This window comes from Suncus etruscus, chromosome 11, assembly GCF_024139225.1.
Source record: "Suncus etruscus isolate mSunEtr1 chromosome 11, mSunEtr1.pri.cur, whole genome shotgun sequence".
NCBI classification, from domain to species: Eukaryota; Metazoa; Chordata; class Mammalia; order Eulipotyphla; family Soricidae; genus Suncus; species Suncus etruscus.
In genome coordinates, this window is record NC_064858.1 from 31832504 (window position 1) to 31855076 (window position 22573).

Genomic DNA, 22573 nt, shown 5'->3' on the forward strand with positions numbered 1-22573 from the left:
GTAGGGAGGGCTTTCAGGCAGCTGACCCAGTTTTGATCTTAGGTACCATATAATCCCCTAGCCAATCAGGAGTGACCCCTGAACACAGACCAGAGGTAAACCCTGAGCAATTCCAGGTGTGGTCCCAAAACCAAAAATAAATTTAAAAAAAGTGTGGGACTTGCTGAAATCAGCAAGATTAGAATTAGATTAGATTAGGATGGGTCAGTGTAGACAGAGAAGATTTAAGAATGGAGTCTGTAAACACTTCATCATTTAGATGTTTAAAAAGAAAAATATTTAAAAGAGGCAGAAAGAAATGGCAGGTGGAGATAGAAGAAAACTAAGATAAAAATATTTTAGATGGCTGATGATGAATAGTTCAACTGAGGTGAAGATTTATGGTTGATAAGTGATTTTTTTCCAAAAGAGGTAGGAATCAAGGTCATGAACTCAGTGCCAAGACAAGTAAGGTATTTGAAGGCTTGACAAAACAATAGAGATATGAAATTTATGCTTTAATTCTTAGGACAGAGAAACTGTAAAGGAACTGGAGAGATATAGAATGTTGCCAGTGAGGAGCAGAAGAGCGTTTGAGGTTTGGGGGCAGCAATTTTTTACAATAAATTGGTCAAGGTGGTTATGGGTTTTTCTTCAGCTATATTAACTTACAGGAATATAGAATCAAATATGGTCAACCAATAATAGATTTGGTGATCAAATTCTAAAAAGCAAGAGAGATAGCAAAGGTATCAGGTGAGTATTTAAAAAATGTATTGAGTTATTGACCACAGACTGAACTTTTTAATAGCACTGAGAACATAAAAAGTATAATAGAGGTGAGAATGATAAAAGGAGTGATAAAGTAGAGGTTCTGGAGAGGGACAAGTAGTTTAGTACCTGAGGGATAGCTCACAGGCAGGACTCTAGATATATAATAATGAAGGCTTTAACACAGAATAAACACTCTTTGTTATGAATATCTAAGGTTTTTAATCTGGTTTGGAAGCAGTCAGAAATTACATCAATTTTATAAATGGGGTTGCAGGGTTCCATCTCCAACTTTTTTTAATAAAATAGTTTGTGGATTGGATGAACCTGATTATATAGTTCACCAACTCCTGATTCAGAGATAAGTCTCCCGGTGTGCATAGTTAACTTTAAAATTCAACAACAATAAAATCAAGAGACCCAAACTAACAATTTAAACTTAAATGAGTCTGTTAAACTTGCAGGCCAGGGGGGAAATGGTGGTGGTATATGATGCACTCTGGGTTCTTTGGCGGAGGGAGTTCGACACTGGTGGTGGGATTGGCCTTGATTCATTGCATATCTGAACTTCAACTATGAAGGACTTTGAAAATCACAACGGATTTGATAAAATAAAAAAAAAAAGTTCAGGAACCAAGAAACCATACTCTGGCAGGATAAAAGACCAGAAGAATATCAGTAGTGGGACATGGAGGAAATTGAGTGGCAAGCAGTGACATAGTGACCAGGTAGTTCATATTATGCAAATCATGCTTTATTTGGTACTCAATTCTAACTATCTAACCTAAATCTAATATAATATTAAATTGTACATATATATATATATACATTGGTCTGTTCACCAATGGTCCAGCTGTGATATGATGTCTCTGGAAGGGTCCCTCACTGCTGGGATTTGGAGAGGAAGCTGAAGTTGATGGCAGGTTCTGATGAATCGGTGGTTTGGTTCCATTGTACTTTGACAGTGGCAACACCAGGGTAGGAACTGTAGTCAGCTAGAGGGTATCAGTTCTCTGACAGTTCAACAAGAAATTACATCTGTGCCTCCATTTCCTTGTAGTGCTCTGCCAACTTGGTCAGCGGCCCTTCCTCACTTTTATCTTATTCTTTCCTGTTACAATGATGCAGTTATTAAGAGTTCTCATTAGTGGCACCCAGCACAGCACCCTTGGGTGATTTTCAGTAAAATCCAGATGCCTGGTTGGGCCTGCCCATGGCATTATCACTGATCCACATTTGTCAGCTTCTGGATACTTTTCCTTATGCCTCCAGCTTCCATAATTAGCATATCACCTCTTCATACAGACTTGCTTGGGAGGACCAAGGCAAAATATTTTCATCTTGTTTGGAAAGAAAGCATGACTTGAGAAACATCACACAAACATCACTGTCACAAAACATTGCAAACAATAAATTGTAATCATAGTAACTCAGATTCTCTAGTTTATTGGGTGCCTGAGCTGGAAACCTTTGGGTCTCTTAATTATTTTCCAGGATTCATTAAAAAGGATCTTGAGATTTAGGTTAGGAGTGCCAAAATGTGGCAGAAGTAGAGCTGTAGGGTATGTCCATGAAAGAGTAGCAAATGACAGGCATATAGAAGAAAATGACCTAGAGAAAGGCAGATGAGAAAACAATAGAAAGGTGTCAGGTTATATAATTAAATATTTTGAGATTCAAAGCTAATGCCCTTGAAGGATAAGGAAAAAACAATGATCTGAATACAGACAATACAGTTTCGTTCTCTAGGACAACAACACTTCTTCATCTATTCAAAATAACTATTCACCAAGCACAGTGACCAGATCTTAAGTGTTTTAGCAATATGGAAGTAAAAGAAGTTTTCAGCAGTGAGTCTCCAGGTCCTTTGAAAGTTGCTGATGGCCCTGTGGTTGGTAGACTCCACATTGGCTGAACAGGGACATCTTTGCAGACACTCACCAGCCTGGGAGACACATTGCAACTCTCTTTGGCAAGATCAGTTTCCACATGCACTTGGAGTGAATTTACTTGTGAGAACTTTAGAATAGCATAATCATAAGTGGCAGACTTGTTGATAATATCCATACATAACATGATAAACAAAGTATTCTGTAGGCTCAAAAAGCAAACTGATGATCACTTGAGTAAAAAATAATCAGAACAAGCCAGTAGATCCAAAGCATTGAAAAGCTAAGTCTTATAAAAAGAAACCAGAGGCTTTCAAAACTACTAAAATGACACCAAAGAGAGATTAACCAGCAGGCAGAGAGCTGGCCAAGTGCGTTCATGAATTATATACTGCACCAGAAGTTTTAGCAGGAGAAAAGCATAGGATTAATAATTAACTAGCAGAGTAATAATGGGCTTGTACGCTCGGCTTTTTCTCTGTGAAAGAAATCAGCCTACTTAGTCTTTTTGCCCATTGTTTATCTCTTCGTATTTATAGAAAGGAAAGCTCATAAGCCAAACCTTTTGTGTAACTATGAATCCTTTTCTTTCTAAAGCCGTTTCAGCATTTCCCTCATACTTGCTTTTGGATCTTTCTTAAAAAACAAAATATGTGGGCGTGGAGCTGCTGTGAGTGGCCTGTGTTACATAGGATAGTTGCACAGGAGATGACCCTTAACCCCAATACTCAGAGCTCTCTCCCACAGTATTTATCACTACCATCAACCTAATCCCTAATAAGCATCTGTATCAAATTAGCACAATTCTTCTTATATCTAACTCTACTCTCCTTCATTAGAGATCAGAATACAGAAAATATGCCCCCCACTTTCCAACTCTTTCTTTCTCTATCCCTATAGCTTCATTCCTAGAGCTCAAAGCTGGATCTACAGAAAGCAAAAGAAATGTTAAATGAATGCAAGGATGTGAAGAAGGGCCAGAACTATAGTACAGTGTGTAGGGCGTTAGTTTGGCTTGTCTGTAACTGACCTGGTTTCAATCTCTGGCACCCCATATGGTTCCCCAAGTCTGCCACAAGTGATCTCTGAGTGCAGAGCCAGAACAGGAGTAAGCCCTGAGCACCCAGTAACAACAACAAAAAAAAAACCAAAAAAACATTAAAAGAAGCAGTAATATACTTACAATATATAGTTGTAAAATGATTTAAAATTACTGGGCAAATCAGAGCTTGAGTGAGGCAAAGTACAAATAAGCCATGGGTAAAATTTTCCTTAGAGGAAATGGAGGAAATAAAAGATCTCTTTCTTTTTCTAGAGAATGAAACTAAAGGTTTAAGTGTTCACAGTATATCAATTTTCTATCACCACTTGTATTACATGAAATTTAATCTCTCATTGTAGAGAAATTTGCAAAGCACAAAAGAGTGGGTAGAGGAAAAATTAAAAATTCAAAACTCCAGCCATTCAAAGCTAAAATTGGTCCTGCCTTTAAATGCATTTTCTTATAATTTTGTACCACACACATTACAAAAGCAGGATTATCATAATTCTAGCTTGGCCAGTTTTCAAATCATGACCAAACTTATTCTCTCTCATTCCCAGAGCCTCTTCCTCTCTGTTGTGTGAGTTTGAAGCAAATCCCAGATATTATGTTAAATATAAATATTTTAGCATATATCCCTAAGATTTTCATAGATAACTAAAAAGGTTTATAGGAAGATGATAGAGACAAAACAATTTATAATTATTTTCATCTTTCTGATGTACAAAAATTAAGTTTGACTTTTGAGGGGGAAGGCCCTCATCAGGCTGTGCTCTGGGCTAACTTCTGACTGCACTAAGAGATCACTCCTGGCAAGTTTACGGAGTATATGAGGTGCTAGGAATTAAACTTGGGTCAGCTGTGTGCAAGGCAAATTGTTCTGCTTGTTTTACTATTATTTCTGTCCCTTCATTGACATTTTAAATCAATCTAGTTGCCTGATTTTCTTTCAACCTATGCCACTATTAAGTTGCAATAGCAACTTGAAGGAATGAAAGACAATCTGGAGACCCTTAATGAGCTTAACGAATGAGTGGTCTCTCCGTTACTGGACAATTCAATGCTTAGAAGGGTTTTGTTGAGTATCTCACAACAGATTGTTAAAACAGCAAAGCTTTTTTTCAGTCTCCACAGGCCATTATTGTCCTATGCTTTAATGTATTAGAATTAAGCACTATTCACATCCTCTATGCAAATGCAAAATGATATGATTCCCATTTTCCAAAGAATAATATTGAGGTTTAGAAAGTTAAACAATTAAAATCACAAATTATTGAAATTGAAGGCCTTAGATTTGAACACTATATTTTTTATTTCAGATTGCATGTTCTTAATCTCCATTGTCAATTTTATTTAACATATGTCAGCATTCATAAGACAGTTAATGATATATAGAATCATAGAGTTTATTGGTAGATTGACTGAGCACAAGCCTGGCTGCAATCAAAACTCCATCAGAAATATTTCAATTAGGTTAAATTTAGTGGCTCTATTGGGAGATTCTAGCATCAGACACATTTCCAGAGTACATTTGTCCCCATTTTAGTACTTGCCGATATCTGCAAATTATAACATTGTGAAATATCTCACTAAAGTAACATTCACATCATGAATACAAGCCCATATTTTGACAGCACCAGAAAACTTGTTTTGAAGTACAACCGAAATTGATTTGAAGAGCAATTTTAAAGTAGTTTAGAGAGAAGGCTCTAAATTCTGACCCTCTTTTTCTCTCTCAGTCTCTGTCATTCACAGATTTGTTCCAAGGAACATCAGAGGAAGCTCTAAGAATCTGCTAACTCTATTCAATGGATTTGGCTGTTTCACAGGGGCACTGATGGTGCAGTTGGTCTCTCTCTTCTCAGAAGGTAAAGCTAGATTCAGTGTGCTTATATATATGTGTGTAACACATATATGTACATGCATATATATTTGATCTACAATGCACATATTTTCATGCTTCTATATATGTATACATGTACATTCAATATATATGCTTCTATATGTGCTTACGCTAGAGAATTCAAAGGAAAAATCTTAAGAGAAGGGCCCTGCCAGTGTAGCCTTTTTTTTAATTGATCCACTTTTGCAATTAAGATAGAATTAAGATAGGAAATAGACTCTTGCTGTATTCATTAATTTCCGGGAATTGTTTTTCTTTTGATAGGAGGAGGTAATTACAGAATGTCACTTCTCAAGAGACCCTGTCTGCTGTCTTTCTTTAGTGTATTTTAAAACAAAGTGGTCATTATATTCTTATTAGGGCTTTCAATGAGTTTATATTCAATAATGCTTCATAACTGGCATAGATAATCCTCAGAAAAGGTAAGACCCACTTAAATAGAGGAGATGGGGTATCTGGGTGATCATTTTCCCTTGTAATTTGCCAGAAATCTTATCAATATAACCAAAGAAAAATTATGAGTTGAATAACAAATGATCTTGGAAAATTTTCTCCTTAGAGATTTTGGTTAGGAATAAAGACCAATGTGAAAACTCCGCATATTAAAAGAAAAAGATCCTCTCTTATGTGTGCTAGTGGAAATAACAGGATGACAATAATGATTATCTGTTATACAAAAATGGCTTTTCCTTTGAAATAAGGGTAATTCAGACTTTATCATTCTAATGTGTAAATATAACCTACATTTTTAAAAATTTTTATGAATACATTCTTTAATTGAATCACCATGAAATACAGTTACAAAGCTGTTGGTTATTGAGATTCTGTCATATTATGTAGAACACCCTTCACTAATGCAACAATGCACATTTCCAGGCACCAATGCCCTGTATCTCTTGCCCTGCCTGCCTCTGTAAAGGACATTTTTCTTCTTTCTCTCTTTTTCCTTTTTTTGTTTTAGACATCGTGGTTTGCAATATTGTTACTGAAGGGGTATACTACATATTTCTTTTTTAAAAAATACTTTTTATTGTGACCAAAGTGAATTACAAATATTTCACAGTAATATTTAAAGTACATAATGACAATGAATCAGGGCCATTCCCACCAGCAGCATAGTCCTCCCACCACCCCTGTTCCCGGCATGCATCCTGTATCTCCCTTATTTGCCCCCTGGACCACTAGTGTAACTACTCCCCTCTGTGTATAGCTTGTTGTAGATTGTGTAATAATTCAGTTGTCATTGACTTTGGGTTTGGTGTTGAGTCTGATTATTTTTTATATCCATTCAATGTTCATATGACTGTTTGGTCCTGGTACGCTCCAATATTTCCCCCTCAATTCATGAGGCAGATGAAGATGATTCAAGGTATGTGGTTCTGTTGGGGAAAAAAGAAAAAAAGAAAAAAAAACAATCAAAAAAATCCCTAAAACTGGGAGTATTCTGTCTAGAGGTTATAAATATCAATTTAAAAGAAGAAAAGGAAGAAAGAAGAAAAACAAAACAAAACAAAAAAAAAAAACAGCAACTACAAAAAAAGCACCCAACTACTAAAAACAACCATCATATAATAACCACAAGATGAAAGAAAATAAATATATATATTAAAAAAAGAAAAAAAGAGAAAAGAAAAAAATGAAAAAAAATTAGAAAAAACGAAGGAAGGAGGGCTGCTAGAGTTTTGTGCCTTTTTTTTTTTTTTTTTTGCATACTAAGAGATACAGGGTTTCTCCACCCTTGAAGCATACTGCCATGGGAACAACTATAGGCTCCATACACACTCATTTTCACACCCCAAGGTCTTTTTATGGTGCCAGGAAACTTTTCACTCAGTTGTGGATGATAAAATCAGGCCTCTGTAGCTAGAGATCTTGGTATTTGTGTCAGTCATAGTATGAAGGCTAGGATAGAGTCTTTCTTTATGGTTCCAGAAGTTCTGTTCCATCACTGTTGTTGTAATCACTGTTGTTGTAATTAGTGGTCATAGTTTTTGCTCAGATCCTAGGAAAATGCCTAGGATGGTGTCTTTCGTTATGCTCAGTCACAGTTATCAAAATTAGACCTCTGAAATTAGAGATCTTGCTTTTTATACAAATCCCAGGCTGATGCTTAGGCTAGGATCTTTCTTATTGGTCCCACTATAAGTTCTGCCCAGTCATGTTTGTCAATGTCAATCTTCTGTAGTTAGCAATCTAGGTTTTTGCACAGAGCAAAGGACAACATGTCTTTTGATTTCATCTTACCTAATATAACCTACACTTAAAAAATACTGTTGCCAATTTTATGGAACACCCTGCAAGTTTATTCTTCTCTAGTCTCAACTATATTTATAGTTGTGGTTTTAAAATAATGTAAAGAAAAGGGGCCGGTGAGGTGGCGCTAGAGGTAAGGTGTCTGCCTTGCAAGTGCTAGCCAAGGAAGGACCTCAGTTTGATCCCCCGGCGTCCCATATGGTCCCCCCAAGCCAGGGCAACTTCTGAGCTCTTAACCAGGAGTAACCCCTGAGCATCAAATGGTTGTGGCCCCCCCCAAAATTACATAAAATAATGTAAAGAAAAAATTTGTGCTCTCTTGGAACAAACTAATTTAATAACTACAAAACATCAAAACAACAACTACTATGAATGAGACACTCCTTTTAATAGGAACAAATGTTTTAAATACAAAAGATCCATTTGACTTAAGATCAATGAACAGTAGACATCAGGTTAAAAAATAATCATCACTAAATCCCATAATACTTTCATAAACTTTAGGAAAAAATAAAATTATGTAGTAAATTATAACTATGGTAGAGTTCTAGGGAATGGAATTACAATCTTTGGTTGCTAACAAGAAGATATGCTGACCTTTCCTTAACTGTGTATCTAGTCTAGTTAACTAAGAAAAGTGAGAAGTTAAAAATTATGGATGTTTTAATTCTTACTACGTCCCCAACTCTTTCCCAAATTGAATGGTCTACTTGATATGATTCAAATTCACACTTTAGACATTGTGTAAATTGTGGAAAGTTGTTAAATTTTCCGATGGCTATCTTCTTTATTTAGAAACAAGAGAGGGAAAGCACTGGTATTAGGATTTTATAAGACAACCTGTAAAAATCTTACCATATATGTACCAAAAACACCTTAGATATTAAACATATATTCTTTCTTTTTTCAAATTACTCAATAAAATTTTTCTGAGAATTTGCTAAAAGAAAAATATAATGAAATAATTCGACATATTTAAGAACTGCAAAGTTGAGTATATAGTACCAGTTTATCTTTTATGTAAACTTTTATAGGGATGTTTAAGCAACTGAACTCAGAATTAAGTCAGACTTCACAGATTAAGCTTTCCACAGACTGTACATGCTAAGATATCAGTCACATATTCAGAGCTCCTGAGAATTGTTATCACTTCTGATGAACTGGTTATAAATTTGGAGGTACCTACAGACTGCTTTCCATTTGATCATTTACTAGATGATTCACAGAATTCTGGAAATCCCAAGGTCTAAGATGATAACATTTTAATTCACGAAAGATATGAATCAGATTGAGGCAAAGGTTGAGGCACATAAACAAAACTTGAGAGGATTTCCCCAACTGAACCTTCATTCTCAGAGATATCTTAAAACACTAATATATGACAACATACATAACATGCCAACCAGAGCAATTCCTATGAGTATGGAAGTGTTCTGATTAAACTATGGGTTTTATGGCTGAACTCCATCTCTAGGCTTTATTCTCTCTCAGAGCTTAGTGTGATTTCATATGTCTGGAAGACCCAACATTCTAGTCATAAAGTTGGTCTTCCTGATTGACTAATTCCATCCTGCATCATCATTTCCGTATGCTTGATCGAGACATACACTGAATAATCTCATTAACCAAGAGCATTAGACACTCCAATTAATAAAGATACTCCAATCACTCAAGAATTTCTAAGGTATAAGGTTTGTCTCTCAGGAACTAGAGATAAAAAAAACAGGCAAAGTCTTTGTTACAAATTCAATGATGTATGCAAATATATTTCACTATAAATAAATTTTCTTGAAAAAATTAGCATGGTAGGATTTAGTATATCATTGTTCAATTCATTATAATTATTTTAACAGTGATATTGTCATCTTTATTTTTCACATTATTATTTTTATTGAAGTAAACTTATCTATTAGTGTTACAAAAATATTGAGGTGAAAAACTATAAAATGTTGATGCATGTTTAGGAGCACAATGTTACCACACCAAATCTACCACTAAAGCACTGTTCTCCGCTAAGCCATTTATTCATGTGTTTTGAATGCAATAATTAAGATACAACAAAGAAAGTGGAGTGTTTCCAGGATCACAGGTAGTAATTGACCCTTTGGTTTCAATACCCAAACTATTGTGAGGAATCATGAAAATGTTTCTTCTGCATCACCAACTCCTTAAATGTGAATCTGTTATAGGTTATTGTGGATAAAATAAAATCAAGATATAGTAAAAAACGGTTTATCAAAATGTTATATAATTTTGGCAAAATTTACATGTGTAGAAGGTTTACTTAGAACATCTCAGAAAAATGGAACTTTATGTAAATCACAATCTAAATTTGTATCCAAGAGAACACCATTTAAATTATAACTCTTTAATTTAATATGCTTTTACATTTAAAAAATTTGGGGTATTTTTATTTTTTACTTTAATTTAATTTTATTATTTATTAAATAATATCTTTATTTAAGCACCATATTACAAACATGTTTGTAATTGAATTCCAGTCATAAAAAAAAACATTCCCTTCACCAGTGCAATATTCCCACCACCAGTGCCCCACATCTCCCTCCTCCCCCACCCATGCCGGTATTCAAGACAGGCATTCTACTTCCCTCACTCACTAACATTGTCATGCTGATTGTTAGTGTAGTTGTGCTCAGGTTTTACTCCTCTCTCTGTGATCAGAATAACTCATGGTGGTGTTTGTCATATAGAAACTCTTTAAAACATTTGCTAATATTTGAGTCAATTATTAGTACAATGATAGGAGATTAAACTCTCCTATGAGAGATTAAATTCTCTATGTTTTCTTTTTGTGCCAATTACAACAATAATACATAGGGTTGTGAGGATGAATTAATACAGAGTTCTCAATGAAGAAGGCTACTGTGATCTAGAGAAACTATTCCATGAAATCAAAACAATTTTTCAATATCTTTTGTATTTATTTATGCTTTACTTCTGTGAGGCAGTCAGAATCATCACTTCTGCATATATGGTGATATCAGAGATTAAGCTCATAGTGTCCCATCACGACCCTGGATAGTTTATAAGACATCTTCTGAGTTCACTAATGCCCTTACAGTAAGGTTTTTAGTGTTATGGTACAGGGTGAAATGCCCCCACCTCTTCTGAGTTCTTTTGAGGCTCCACAAACAAATAACATCTGGTACTGAGATCTCTAGATACAGAGGTCTTATTTCATCACCCAGGACAGAGCAGAAGTTTTCCAAACACCACGAAAGCACCACCGGTAGAGCAAATGAACCTGAACGGAGTCTATAGTTAATCCCATGACAATATACCCCAAGGGTGGAGAAACCCCATAGCGCTAGGCCAAGTGAATTCCTTTTCGAATGATCCCAATATTTACTGTGCCAGTGCAGGAGGAAAAAAAAAGGCCAAAAGCACAAAACATTTTTTATTTTTTATATATTATATTATTTTTCTTCATTTATTATTATTACTATTTTTATTTTTATTTACCTATCTACTTTTTGTCGATTTCTTTGTTTTGGTGTGGTGTGTGGTGTGGTGTTGTCCCCATTTATATTTATTTTTCTTCATTTATTATTATTACTATTTTTATTTTTATTTACCTATCTACTTTTTGTCGATTTCTTTGTTTTGGTGTGGTGTGTGGTGTGGTGTTGTCCCCATTTATATTTATATTGTTTTCTTTTTCTTCTTTTCTTTTCTTTCTTTAGGTGCTCTGCCATGTTTTTTAACTCAAGACCATGGCTTTTTTTGAGGTGCCTATTGTTATCACTGGAGAGTTCACTGGATATTTGACACTTCTTTTTGTACAGTTGGGGTGTTTCACCTTCTTTTTCTCCTTCGTCTCTCAAACCAATGATGAGAGCCTCTAGAAGGATTCCGCCCATTTTTGGTGTATTAGACTTTTACCCCAGTTTATTACTTTTCTCTTCTTCAAACAAAACCACATAACTTGAACTATGTAGTGTAGTCCTTCCTCCCAGTTAGAGGGGGAAATAAGGGAGGCACCAAGACCAAGACTACTAAGTAGTAAGCTAGGTATAGAGGGGACCACATCTTCTCGCAGCCCCGGGGGTGAGAGAGGAGGATATGGGAGGTAGAACGAACATGGAGGTATAGGGAGGACAAATCGGTGATGGGAACCCCCCTGATTTTATGTAAATGTGTACCTATAATATTATTGTCAATAATATGTAAGCCACTATGATCAAAATAAAAATTATATTAAAAGTAATTTGAAAACAAAAAAATAAGATTTGGAAGATTGTTAGGAGAAAAAAGACAAAATTTAATAGCATACATGTGGATTATTTACTTGACTATAATTTTTAAAACACTGTTTAAACTGGGGCTGTCCAGAACTACTTGTCCTGTGTTTAGTGATTTGGGGCATGAATAGGGAGGTGGTCATATAGTGAGATAATATAGTGAGATTATGTAGTACATAGGGCACTTGACTTGCATGTGAGCAATCTAGGTTTGATCCCTGGCATCCCATATGGTCCCCTGAGCCCACATCCTGGTGGGGTTGATTCCTGAGTGCAGAACCAGGAGTAACTTTGAGCCCCACCATTTGTAGTTAAAAAATAATAATAACATGGAATACATAATATGGCAAGGATGGATGACCTGATCTTTACTCTAAATATAAAAAAGAAAAGTCTTTCAAAGGGAGGACATGTTCTCGGTAAATTTATATCTGGTTGGTAACCCAAGCTATGTTCTTCTAGGTCAAAAAATGAGGGAGAAGTGATTATTTCTTCAAGTAGAAAATAGACAAAGAATATATCTGGGCAGAAGCCTCTTTTCAACCCCTAGGACATTTAGGGTTCTAAAGTTGAAATAATTTACATTCTTAAATAATGGAAACAGACCTCCTGGTGTCCAGAAGTCTTCCAATGACCTTAGTTCTCCAGAACAAGGTGACACATAACAAGTCCATTCTGGGAGTACAAAGAAAAATCTTTTTGACCCTTTGAAAGAAGCCAGACCCATCTGAGAATCATGCACAATAGAAAGCTTTTGTATGCAAACAGGTTGAATTTGTTACTTTTAGCAAATTCCTCTCCAACTCTGTTCCTCTGAATCCCAAAAGGGAATTTAATTTCTTATAAAATTACATCAATTAAAACTCAAACTTAGGGGCCGGAGAGATAGCATGGAGGTAAAGTGTTTGCCTTGCATGCAGAAGTACAGTGGTTCAAATCCTGGCATCCTATATGGTCCCCGAGCCTGCCGGGAGTGATTTCTGAGCATAGGGTCAGGAGTAACCCCTGAGAATTGCCAGGTGTAACCCCCCAAAAAACAAAAAAAACCCTCAAACTTAAAAATATTAAATTACGCTTAGTTTCTTTTCATTCATTTTAAAATTTTGTATTAAAAAATTACATGGATGGAAATGAATAATATTATGCTGAGTTAAATGAGTTAGATAGAAAGGGATAAACATAGAATAATATCACTCAACTGTACAATGTAAGGAAAATAAAAGACTGCATGGGGCTGATATCCAGAGACAATAGAAATGAGAATTAGGAAGACTAATCCATGGTAGGAAGCTTGCCACAAAGAGTGAAGAGTCTAGTTAAAGATGTGTCTAGTATGAAAGGGACATGCATGGCACCTTCTCAATAACAGGAGTGCAAACCACAATATCAAAAGAGAGGGAGAGAGAAAGAGAGGGGGAGAGAGAGAGAGAAAAAGAGAGAGAGAGAAAGAAAGAGAGAGAAAGAGAGAGAGAGAAAGAGAGAGAGAAAGAGAGAGAAAGAGAGAGAGAGAAGTAAAATGCCTGACCCAGAGGCAGGTGGGGGGATTGAGGTGTGGGAGAGAAGAGGGCTTCAGGGAAGATGAGAGGAAAACTGTTGACATTGGTGGTGGGAAATATGCACTGGTGAATGTTGTTATACATTGCAGGACTAAAATTTAATCATGAACAACTCTATCTGTGGGGGAAAACTTGTAGTATGTACAACCTTGTTACCTTGTTACGTAAAACTCAAAAAGTTTTAATTAAAAGTATTTCTTTATATTCTTTTTTCTTTACTTAAGCATCTTGATTATAAATGTGATTGTGATTAAGTTTCAGTCATGTAAAGAACACCCCCCCTTCACCAGTGCAACATTCCCACCACCAATGTCCCAAATCTCCCTCCATCCCACCCCAACCCCATCTGTAGACAGGCTTTCCAGTTCCCTCATTAATTCACATAATTATGGTAGTTCTCAGTGTAGTTATTTCTAAAATTGCACTCTGACCACACTTTGTGGTGAGCTTCATGAAGTGAGCTGGAAGTTCCAGCCCTCCTCTCATTGTCTCTAAGGATTGTTGCAAAAATGACTTTTATTTTTCTTAAAACCATAGATGAGTGAAACTATTCTGCATCTCTCTCTCTCCCTCTGACTTATTTCACTCAGCATGATAGACTCCATGCACATCCATGTATAGGAAATTTCATGACTTCATCTCTCCTGATGGCTGCATAATATTCTGTTGTGTATATGTACCACAGTTTCTTTAGCCATTCGTCTGTTGAAGGGCATCTTGGTTGTTTCCAGAGCCTGGCTATTGTGAATAGTGCTGCAATAAATATAGGTGTGAGGAAGGGGTTTTTGTATTGTATTCTTGTGTTCCTAGGGTATATCCCTAGGAGTGGAATAGCTGGGTCAATTGGGAGCTCAATTTCCAGTTTTTGGAGGAATCTCCACATCGCTTTCCATAGACGTTGGACTAGATGGCATTCCCACCAATAGAGGATAAGAGTTCCTTTCTCTCCACATTCCCACCAGCACTGATTATTCTCATTCTTTGTAATGTGTGCCAATCTCTGTGATGTGAGGTGGTATCTCATCGTTATTTTGATTTGCATCTCCCTGATGATCAGTGATGAGGAGCATTTTTTCATGTACCTTTTGCCATTTGTATTTCTTTTTTTTTTAATCAAAGTGTCTATTCATTTCTTCTCCCCATTTTTTTATGAGATTAGATGTTTTTTTCTTGTACAGTTCTGTCAGAGCCCTGTATATTTTGGAGATCAGCCCCCTATCTGATGGGTATTGGGTGAATAATTTCTTCCACTCAGTGGGGGGCTCTTGTACCCTGGGCACTATTTCTTTTGAGGTACAGAAGCTTCTCAGCTTAATGTATTCCCTTCTGTTGATCTCTGCTTCCATTTGTTTGGAGAGTGCAGTTTCCTCCTTGAAGATGCCTTTAGTCTCAATGTCATGGAGTGTTTTACCTACGTGTTGTTCTATATACTTTATGGTACCAGGTCCAATATCTAGAAGTTTAATCCATTTAATACATGATATTAACTGGGGGTCTATGTTCGTTTTTTGCAAGTGGCTAACCTGTTCTGCCAGCACCACTTGTTGAAGAGGTTTTCCCTGCTCCACTTAGGATTTCTTGCTCCTTTGTCAAACATTAGGTGATTGTATGTCTGGGGAACATTCTCTATGAACTCAAGCCTATTTCACTGATCTGAGGGTCTGTCTTTATTCCAATACCATGCTATTTTGAAAACTATTGCTTTGTAGTACAGTTTAAAGTTGGGGAAAGTAATGCCTCCCATTTTCCTTTTCCCTAGGAGTGCTTAAAATAATCGAGGGTGTTTATTGTTCCAGATAAACTTCATAAGTGTTTGATCCACTTCTTTGAAGAATGTCATGGGTATCTTTAGAGGGATTGCATTAAATCTGTACAATGCTTTGGGGACTATTGCCATTTTAATGATGTTAATCCTGCCAATCCATGAGCAGGGTATGTGCTTCCATTTCTGTGTGTCTTCTCTTATTTCTTGGAGTAGGGCTTTATAGTTCTCTTTGTATAGGTTCTTCACATTTTTAGTCAAGTTGACTCCAAGATATTTGAGTTTGTGTGGCACTAATGTGAATGGGATTGCCTTCTTGATATCCATCTCTTCCCTATCATTATTGGTGTATAAAAAGGCCATTGATTTGTGCATTAATTTTATAGCCTGCCACCTTGCTATATGAGTCTATTGTTTCTAGAAGCTTTTTGGTAGAGTCTTTAGGGTTTTCAGAGTAGAATATCATGTCATCTGCAAACAGTGAGAGCTTGACTTCTTCCTTTCCTATCTGGATTCCCTTGATATCTTTTTCTTGCCTGATCACAATAACAAGCACTACCAGTACTATGTTGAAGAGAAGTGGTGAGAGTGGACAGCCTTGTCTTGTACCAGAATTTAGAGAAAAGGCTTTTAGTTTTTCTCCATTGAGGATAATATTTGCCATTGGCTTGTGGTAGATGACTTCAACTAGATTGAGAAAGGTTCCTTACATTCCCATCTTGCTGAGAGTTTTTATCAAGATTGGGTGTTGGACCTTATCAAATGCTTTCTCTGCGTCTATTGATATGATCATGTGATTTTTATTTTTCTTGTTGATGTTGTGTATGATGTTGATAGATTTATAGATGTTAAACCATCCTTGCATTCCAGGGATGAAACAACTTGGTCATAGTGTATGATCTTCTTGATGATGCATTGTATCCTATTTGACAGTATTTTGTTGAAGATCTTTGAATCAGCATTCATCATGGATATTGGTCTGTAATTTTCTTTTTTGGCAACATCTCTGTCTGGTTTTTTGTATCAAGGAGATGCTGGCTTCATAAAAGCTGTTTGGGAGTGTTCCCGGTTTTTCAATTTCATGGAAGAGCCTGGCTAAATTTGGTATTAGCTCCTCTTGAAAGGTTTGAAAGAATTCATTAGTAACTCCATCTGGGCATGGGCTTTTCTTTTTGGGCAGATGTTTGATTACAGTTTCAATTTCCTCAATGGTGATGGGGTGTTTAGATATGCTACATCCTCCTTACTTAACTGTGGAAGGTTGTAAGTGTCCAAGAATTTATCCATTTCTTCTAGATTCTCATGTTTAGTAGCATAAAGTTTCTCAAAGTAGTCTCTGATGACCCTTTGGATCTCTGCAATATCTGTCGTGATCTCCCCCTTTTCATTTCTAATATGGGTTATCAGGTTTCTCTCTCTCCTTTGTGAGTTTTGCCAATGGTCTATCAATCTTGTTTATTTTTTCAAAGAACCAACTTCTGCTTTCGTTGATCTTTCAGATTGTTTTTTGGGTTTCCACTTTGTTGATTTCTGCTCTCAGCTTTGTTATTTCCATCTGTCTCCCTATTTTTGGGTCCTTTTGTTGAGCACTTTCTAATTCTATGAGCTGCGTCATGAAGCTATTCAGGTAGGCCCCTTCTTCCTTTTTGATGTGTGCTTGCAAAGCTATAAATTTTCCTCTCAGTACTGCTTTTGCTGTGTCCCATAGATTCTGGAAGTTTGTGTCTTCATTATCATTTGTTTCCAGGAAAGTTTTTATTTCCTCTTTAATTTCATCTTGACCCACTGGTTGTTCAATAGCAGGGTGTTTACTTTCTAATTGTTAAAGTTTTTCTTCTGTGTGGGATTTTGTAGTTCACATCTAATTTCAGAGCCTTGTGGTCAGCAAAGGTAGCCTGCAAGATTTCTATCCTCTTTTTTTATGAAGGTATGTTTTATGTGTCAGCATGTAGTCTATCTTGGAGAATGACTCATGTACATTGGAGAAGAATGTGTATCCAGGTTTTTTGGGGTGGAGTGTCATATATATCTACTAGTCCTCTTTCTTCCATTACTCTTTTCAGGGCTAGTATGTTTTTGTTGGGTTTAAGTCTGGTTGACCTATCAAGTGTTGACAGGGCTGTGTTGAGGTCTCCCACAATTATTGTGTTATTAATAATGTCTTCTTTTAGATTTGTCAGTAATTGTATTAGATAATTTGCTGGTCTTTCATTGGGTGCATATATGTTTAATAGTCTGATTTCTTCCTGTTGCACCTATCCCTTGATTAGTACATAGTCATAGTGTTCATTTTTGTCCCCTACCACTTTTCTAAGTATAAAGTTGGTGTCATCAGATATTAATATGGCCACCCAAGCTTTTTAAGGGTGTTGTTTGATTGTGTGATTTTCCTCCAGCCTTAGATTTTGAGTCATGTTTGTTCTGACTATTTAAGTGTGTTTCTTGTAGGCAGCATAAGGTTGGATTTAACTTTTTGACCCATTTTGCCACTCTGTGTCTTTTAATTGGTGAATTTAGTCCATTGACATTGAGGGAGATGATTGTCATAGGATTTAATGTCATCATTGTAGATAACTTTGCTGTGTTTGTTGGTCTCTCTTGTCTTAAGGTAGACCTTTCAGTTTTTCCTTTAAGGCTGGTGTTTCATCTGTGAAGTTTCTGAGCTGTTGTTTATCCATGAAACTATGTATCTTTCCTTCAAACCTAAACGCTAGTCAGGCTGGGTGCAGTATTCTCGGTGTGGCATTTATTTCATTCAGTCTTGTTACAATATCCCACCACTGTCTTCTGGCCTTGAGAGTTTCTTGTGACATGTCTGCTGTCTTAGGGATGCTCCTTTGAATGTAATTTCCTTTTTTGATCTTGCTTCTTTCAGTATTCTATATCTGTGGAAGTTGTCATCGTAAAGAGGATGTGTCTTGGGGTACTTTTTTGTGAGTCTCTTTTAGCTGGTACTCTTCGGGCATGCAGGATTTGATTGCATGTAGTCTTTAACTCTGGGAGTATCTCTTTGATGATGTCTTTGACAGTTGATTCTTCCTGGAGATCTCCTACCTGGGCCTCTGAGACTCCAATGATTCTTATGCTGTTTCTGTTGAGTTTATCAAAGACTTCTATTTTCATCTGTTCACATTCCTTGAGTACTTTTTCCATTGCCTGATCATTTGTCTTAAGGTTCTTCTCCAATTTCTTCTGCTGTGTTGAGTTTTTCTGCATCTCATCTTCCAGCACGCCAATTCTCTCCTCAGCTGCTGTTACCCTGCTGGCGAGGCCATCCACTGAGGTTTTCAGTTGAGCTACCATGTTTTTCAGATCTGTTATTTCAGTTTGGAGTTTTCTGATTTCTGTCTTTGTGTTCTGTTCAGATCGATTTATGCTTTCTTGAGTTCTACAAACATCTTCCATATTTCTATTCTAAACTCCTTATCCGAGAGGTTAATCAGATGGTTGGAATTTTTTAGGTCATCCGCGCTATTGTTTTCATTCTTTGTGCATGGTGTTTGCCTGCAAGGTTTCCCCAATTGTCACGCTTGTAGTGTGATTTTTTTCTGCGTGTTGTGGTGGGGTTCATTGGTTAGAAAGAGTGTGCTGCCGCAAAGTGAAGAGGAGCCACCATGCTCTTCTAGAGCCTCTGGGAGAGCTATTATTCTGGGTCCGCTCACAAGAGGTTCAGGAGACAGGACATTGGAAAAACACGCACAGGCAACACTTACAGTTTCTCACAGTTGGGAAACATTAGGCGAGCACTGATATTCCCAGCCTGACATAACAAACAGGGGACTTGCCTTTCTGCAGAGTACTGCGGATAGTCAGTTTTCATGGTCGGACACAGTTTCTTGGTTTTCTGGCCCTTGGATAAGCCTCTGGGAGAGCTATTTTTCTGGGCCCTTTTTGGCCCACTCCCAAGAGGTTCAGGAGACAGGACAGTGGAAAAACACGCACAGGCAACACCGTTTCTCACAGTCGGGAACCACTGAATGGGCATTATTTCTTTTTATTCTTAATAAATATCAACCCATCATCCTAAAATACCAACCTTTCAAATATCTAGATCAATTGTACAGAGGAATACTAATGTTTTCTTTTTATTTATTTATTTATTTATTTATTTATTTATTTATTTATTACCAAAACAGGGCAGTGCTCAAAACTTATTCCTGGGTTTTCATTCAGGTATCACCTGTTGGAGTCTTTGGGTTATCAAAAATTGAACTCAGGTTAGCTGCATATCAGCCAAATGCAGTATCTATTGTACTATCACTTTAGTTCTGGATTACTATTATTTACTTCTTTACTAGTTATTGTATTATTTGCTAATTTAATAAGCAAGTTTCTAGACTTCTTTGCAGTTAATAAGTCTTTAGTTCTTGGCCAGTACTAAAACACAGATCCATGTGGAAAATTTCTACCAATCTGACTAAAGTAAGAGACAATCAACAAACCCTCACCTTCTCCCATTTCACCTAATTACTATAGCTCAGCCCACACACTTCCTCATCTTTCCCTAAATGGCATCACAAGAGATTTTGTCGTGTTTTTCTGGGAGTAGAACAGATCTGTTTGTCCTTTTACCAATTTGTCCCTTTACTTATCAGTATAGCATTTATCCAAAAAAGGAACCAAAGTTCATTTCAGTTATTTGATTCTAGATATTTTAATACTATTTACAGTGATTAATATGGACCCCTAAAAAGACTGCAATTCTTTGACCAAATATATATAACTTTGGGTAGATTGTCATTTTTCAAAGATGATTTCCGCCTACTTATAAAATGGAAGGAGGCCAAAGCACAGTGCTTACCTTTCACAAGACTGATTAGATTTGATCCCTGGAACCCCACATGGTCTCCTGGGCACTGCCAAAATGGTACCTGAACACTGAGCAAGGAAGATGCCCTGAATGTCACTATGTGTGGTCCAAACCCCCTAAAAAAAAAACAACTTAAATTTACTTTTTTCAATGATGATGAGAGGACAAAAGACAGTAAAGTATTTGAAATGTTAATGGCACAGATTATTTGAAATGTAAACTTTAGTCATCCATCATAGTGGTCCATTTGGTTAACAACAAGATCAGTCTATTTAGTAAAACAACCAATGTTTTTTGACAGAACTGACTATAATAAAGCAACATTATTTCTGTCTGTTTAGGCACCCTAGAGCCTCTGATTCCATTTAGCGTACAGGATTTTTAAATCTTTAAGGATTCATGTCAGCTGAGCATATGTGTGTGCAAGTGTGTGTGTGTGTGTGTGTGTGTATGTGTGTGTGTGTGTAAGTGTTGGTATATGATTGGAAAGATGATCAGTTATCACAGTCTCCTTGTCTCCAAGCTGCATTAGTCATTTTTAGCAGCATGATGGAGAATGGTGTGAATGCGGTAAATTCAAAAGATTTCTCAAAACTTGACTGTGCAGACAGATAACTGTTAGAGTGACATTTTCAGTACAAGTGAGAAAACTGATCCTTCTGGGATCGCTAACTCTGAGTGCTTTAAAAGGGAGATACAATACTAACCCATCCTCCTACACTAATCATTTCAGGAATAGTTTATCTAAAAGTAGCAATGCTAATATAGGGAGTGAAGAAGTCAGTCAAGCTGTCTATTTCAACTATATCCCATTAGCAGCTAGATCAATTTTCTCACACTCATAAGTTCTAAATTACCCTTTGAAAAAAATAACAAAATAGAATTCAGTGAAAAAGACATCTTAGTTATGGACACAGTCATGAATGAAAGATTCTCTGAAGCAGCCTGTCTAAGAGAAAAGGCATGTGAGCAGAATCAAGAGGTCAAGGTATATATTTTGTCCCTGATAATCCTTCCCACCAAGAATGCAGAAAATGAGCAAAGAAACTAGTTGCTTAATACCCATGACCTTTTTAAATAAAATGTGATACTTAGAATTCTTATTTTAATGCCTATGATTATTAAGGCCACTGACATGCTCTTTTTTTTCTGAAACATATTTCTTTAAATCCAGAGCAATACATTGGATACAAATTCATATGGATTTTAAGGTGACAGATTTTTAGACATAGATGAGAGAAAAAGTGGCCTCTAGTGGTACAGTCGACCATTTGTCAATTAATCCTTTACTGAATGTCAGAGGTAACAGGGTTACTGGGACAAGGGTCATGGTCAGGGTTACAGGACCACTATTAGCTCCCAGGGGTGAATTCTGTCATGCTAAAAAATTTGAAGCATAGAACTCTTGTACTATGTATCTCAGAAGTATTTTATAGCCATAGTTCTGAGTGCTACAAATCTTTTGAAATTATACAGAGGCTGTAAAGTTCATAACAGAATTAGGAAGATATCTCCTCTTTTTCTATAAAATAATACCCATTGCTCTTGACTCAGAGAAGGCAAAAAAAAAAAAAGCAGATCATTTGAGTCAGATAGATTTCAGTTCAAACTTAGCTATAGAGTCTGTCAAGAATGTAGGCTAGTGGGTATAAGGGAACTTAAGGACATTGGTGGAGGAAAGTTGACACCAGTGATGGGACTGATGTTAGGACATTATATATCTAAAACTCAATTATGAACAATTTTTAAACACAATTTCCTCAATAAAAAGATTAATAGGAGTGGAAGCAGAGGCACAGCAGTAGAGCATTTGCCTAGGACTGACAGTGGTTCGATCCCCTGGAGTCCCATATGTTCTCTCAAGACAGGAGCAATTTCTAAATGCATAGCCAGGAGTAACTCTTGAGCGTCACCAGATATGGCCCAAAAACAAACAAACAAAAAAGGGGGAAACCTCTTATTTTAAGAGGTTTAAGAAAATTTAAGAAGATTTAAATTTTAAAAATTTTAAATTTATTTTTAATCTATCAACATAATACATAACATCAACAACAAAAAAAATAAAAATCACAAGATCATATCAATAGATGCAGAGAAAGCATTTGATAAGGTCCAACACCCATTCTTCATCAAAACTCTCAGCAAGATGGGAATGGAAGGAACCTTTCTCAATATAGTTAAGGCCATCTACCACAAGCCGGAGGCAAATATTGTCCTCAATGGAGAAAAACTGAAAGCCTTTTCTCTAAATTCTGGCAAAAGACAAGGCTGTCCTCTCTCACCACTCCTATTCAACAAAGCACTGGAAGTACTTGCTATAGCAATTAGACAAGAAAAAGATATCAA

At 36.4% G+C, this 22573-nt stretch overlaps 1 protein-coding gene across 1 annotated transcript in view; it reads left to right on the forward strand.

Moving 5' to 3' along the window:
• SLC15A5 (solute carrier family 15 member 5) overlaps window positions 1-22573 on the forward strand; it is a 109064-nt gene that overhangs the window by 51314 nt on the left and 35177 nt on the right. Inside the window, exon 7 of the mRNA XM_049782900.1 lies at window positions 5421-5549. Within this exon, the coding sequence (XP_049638857.1) occupies window positions 5421-5549 (129 nt within the window). The remainder of the gene's footprint in view (window positions 1-5420; window positions 5550-22573) is intronic.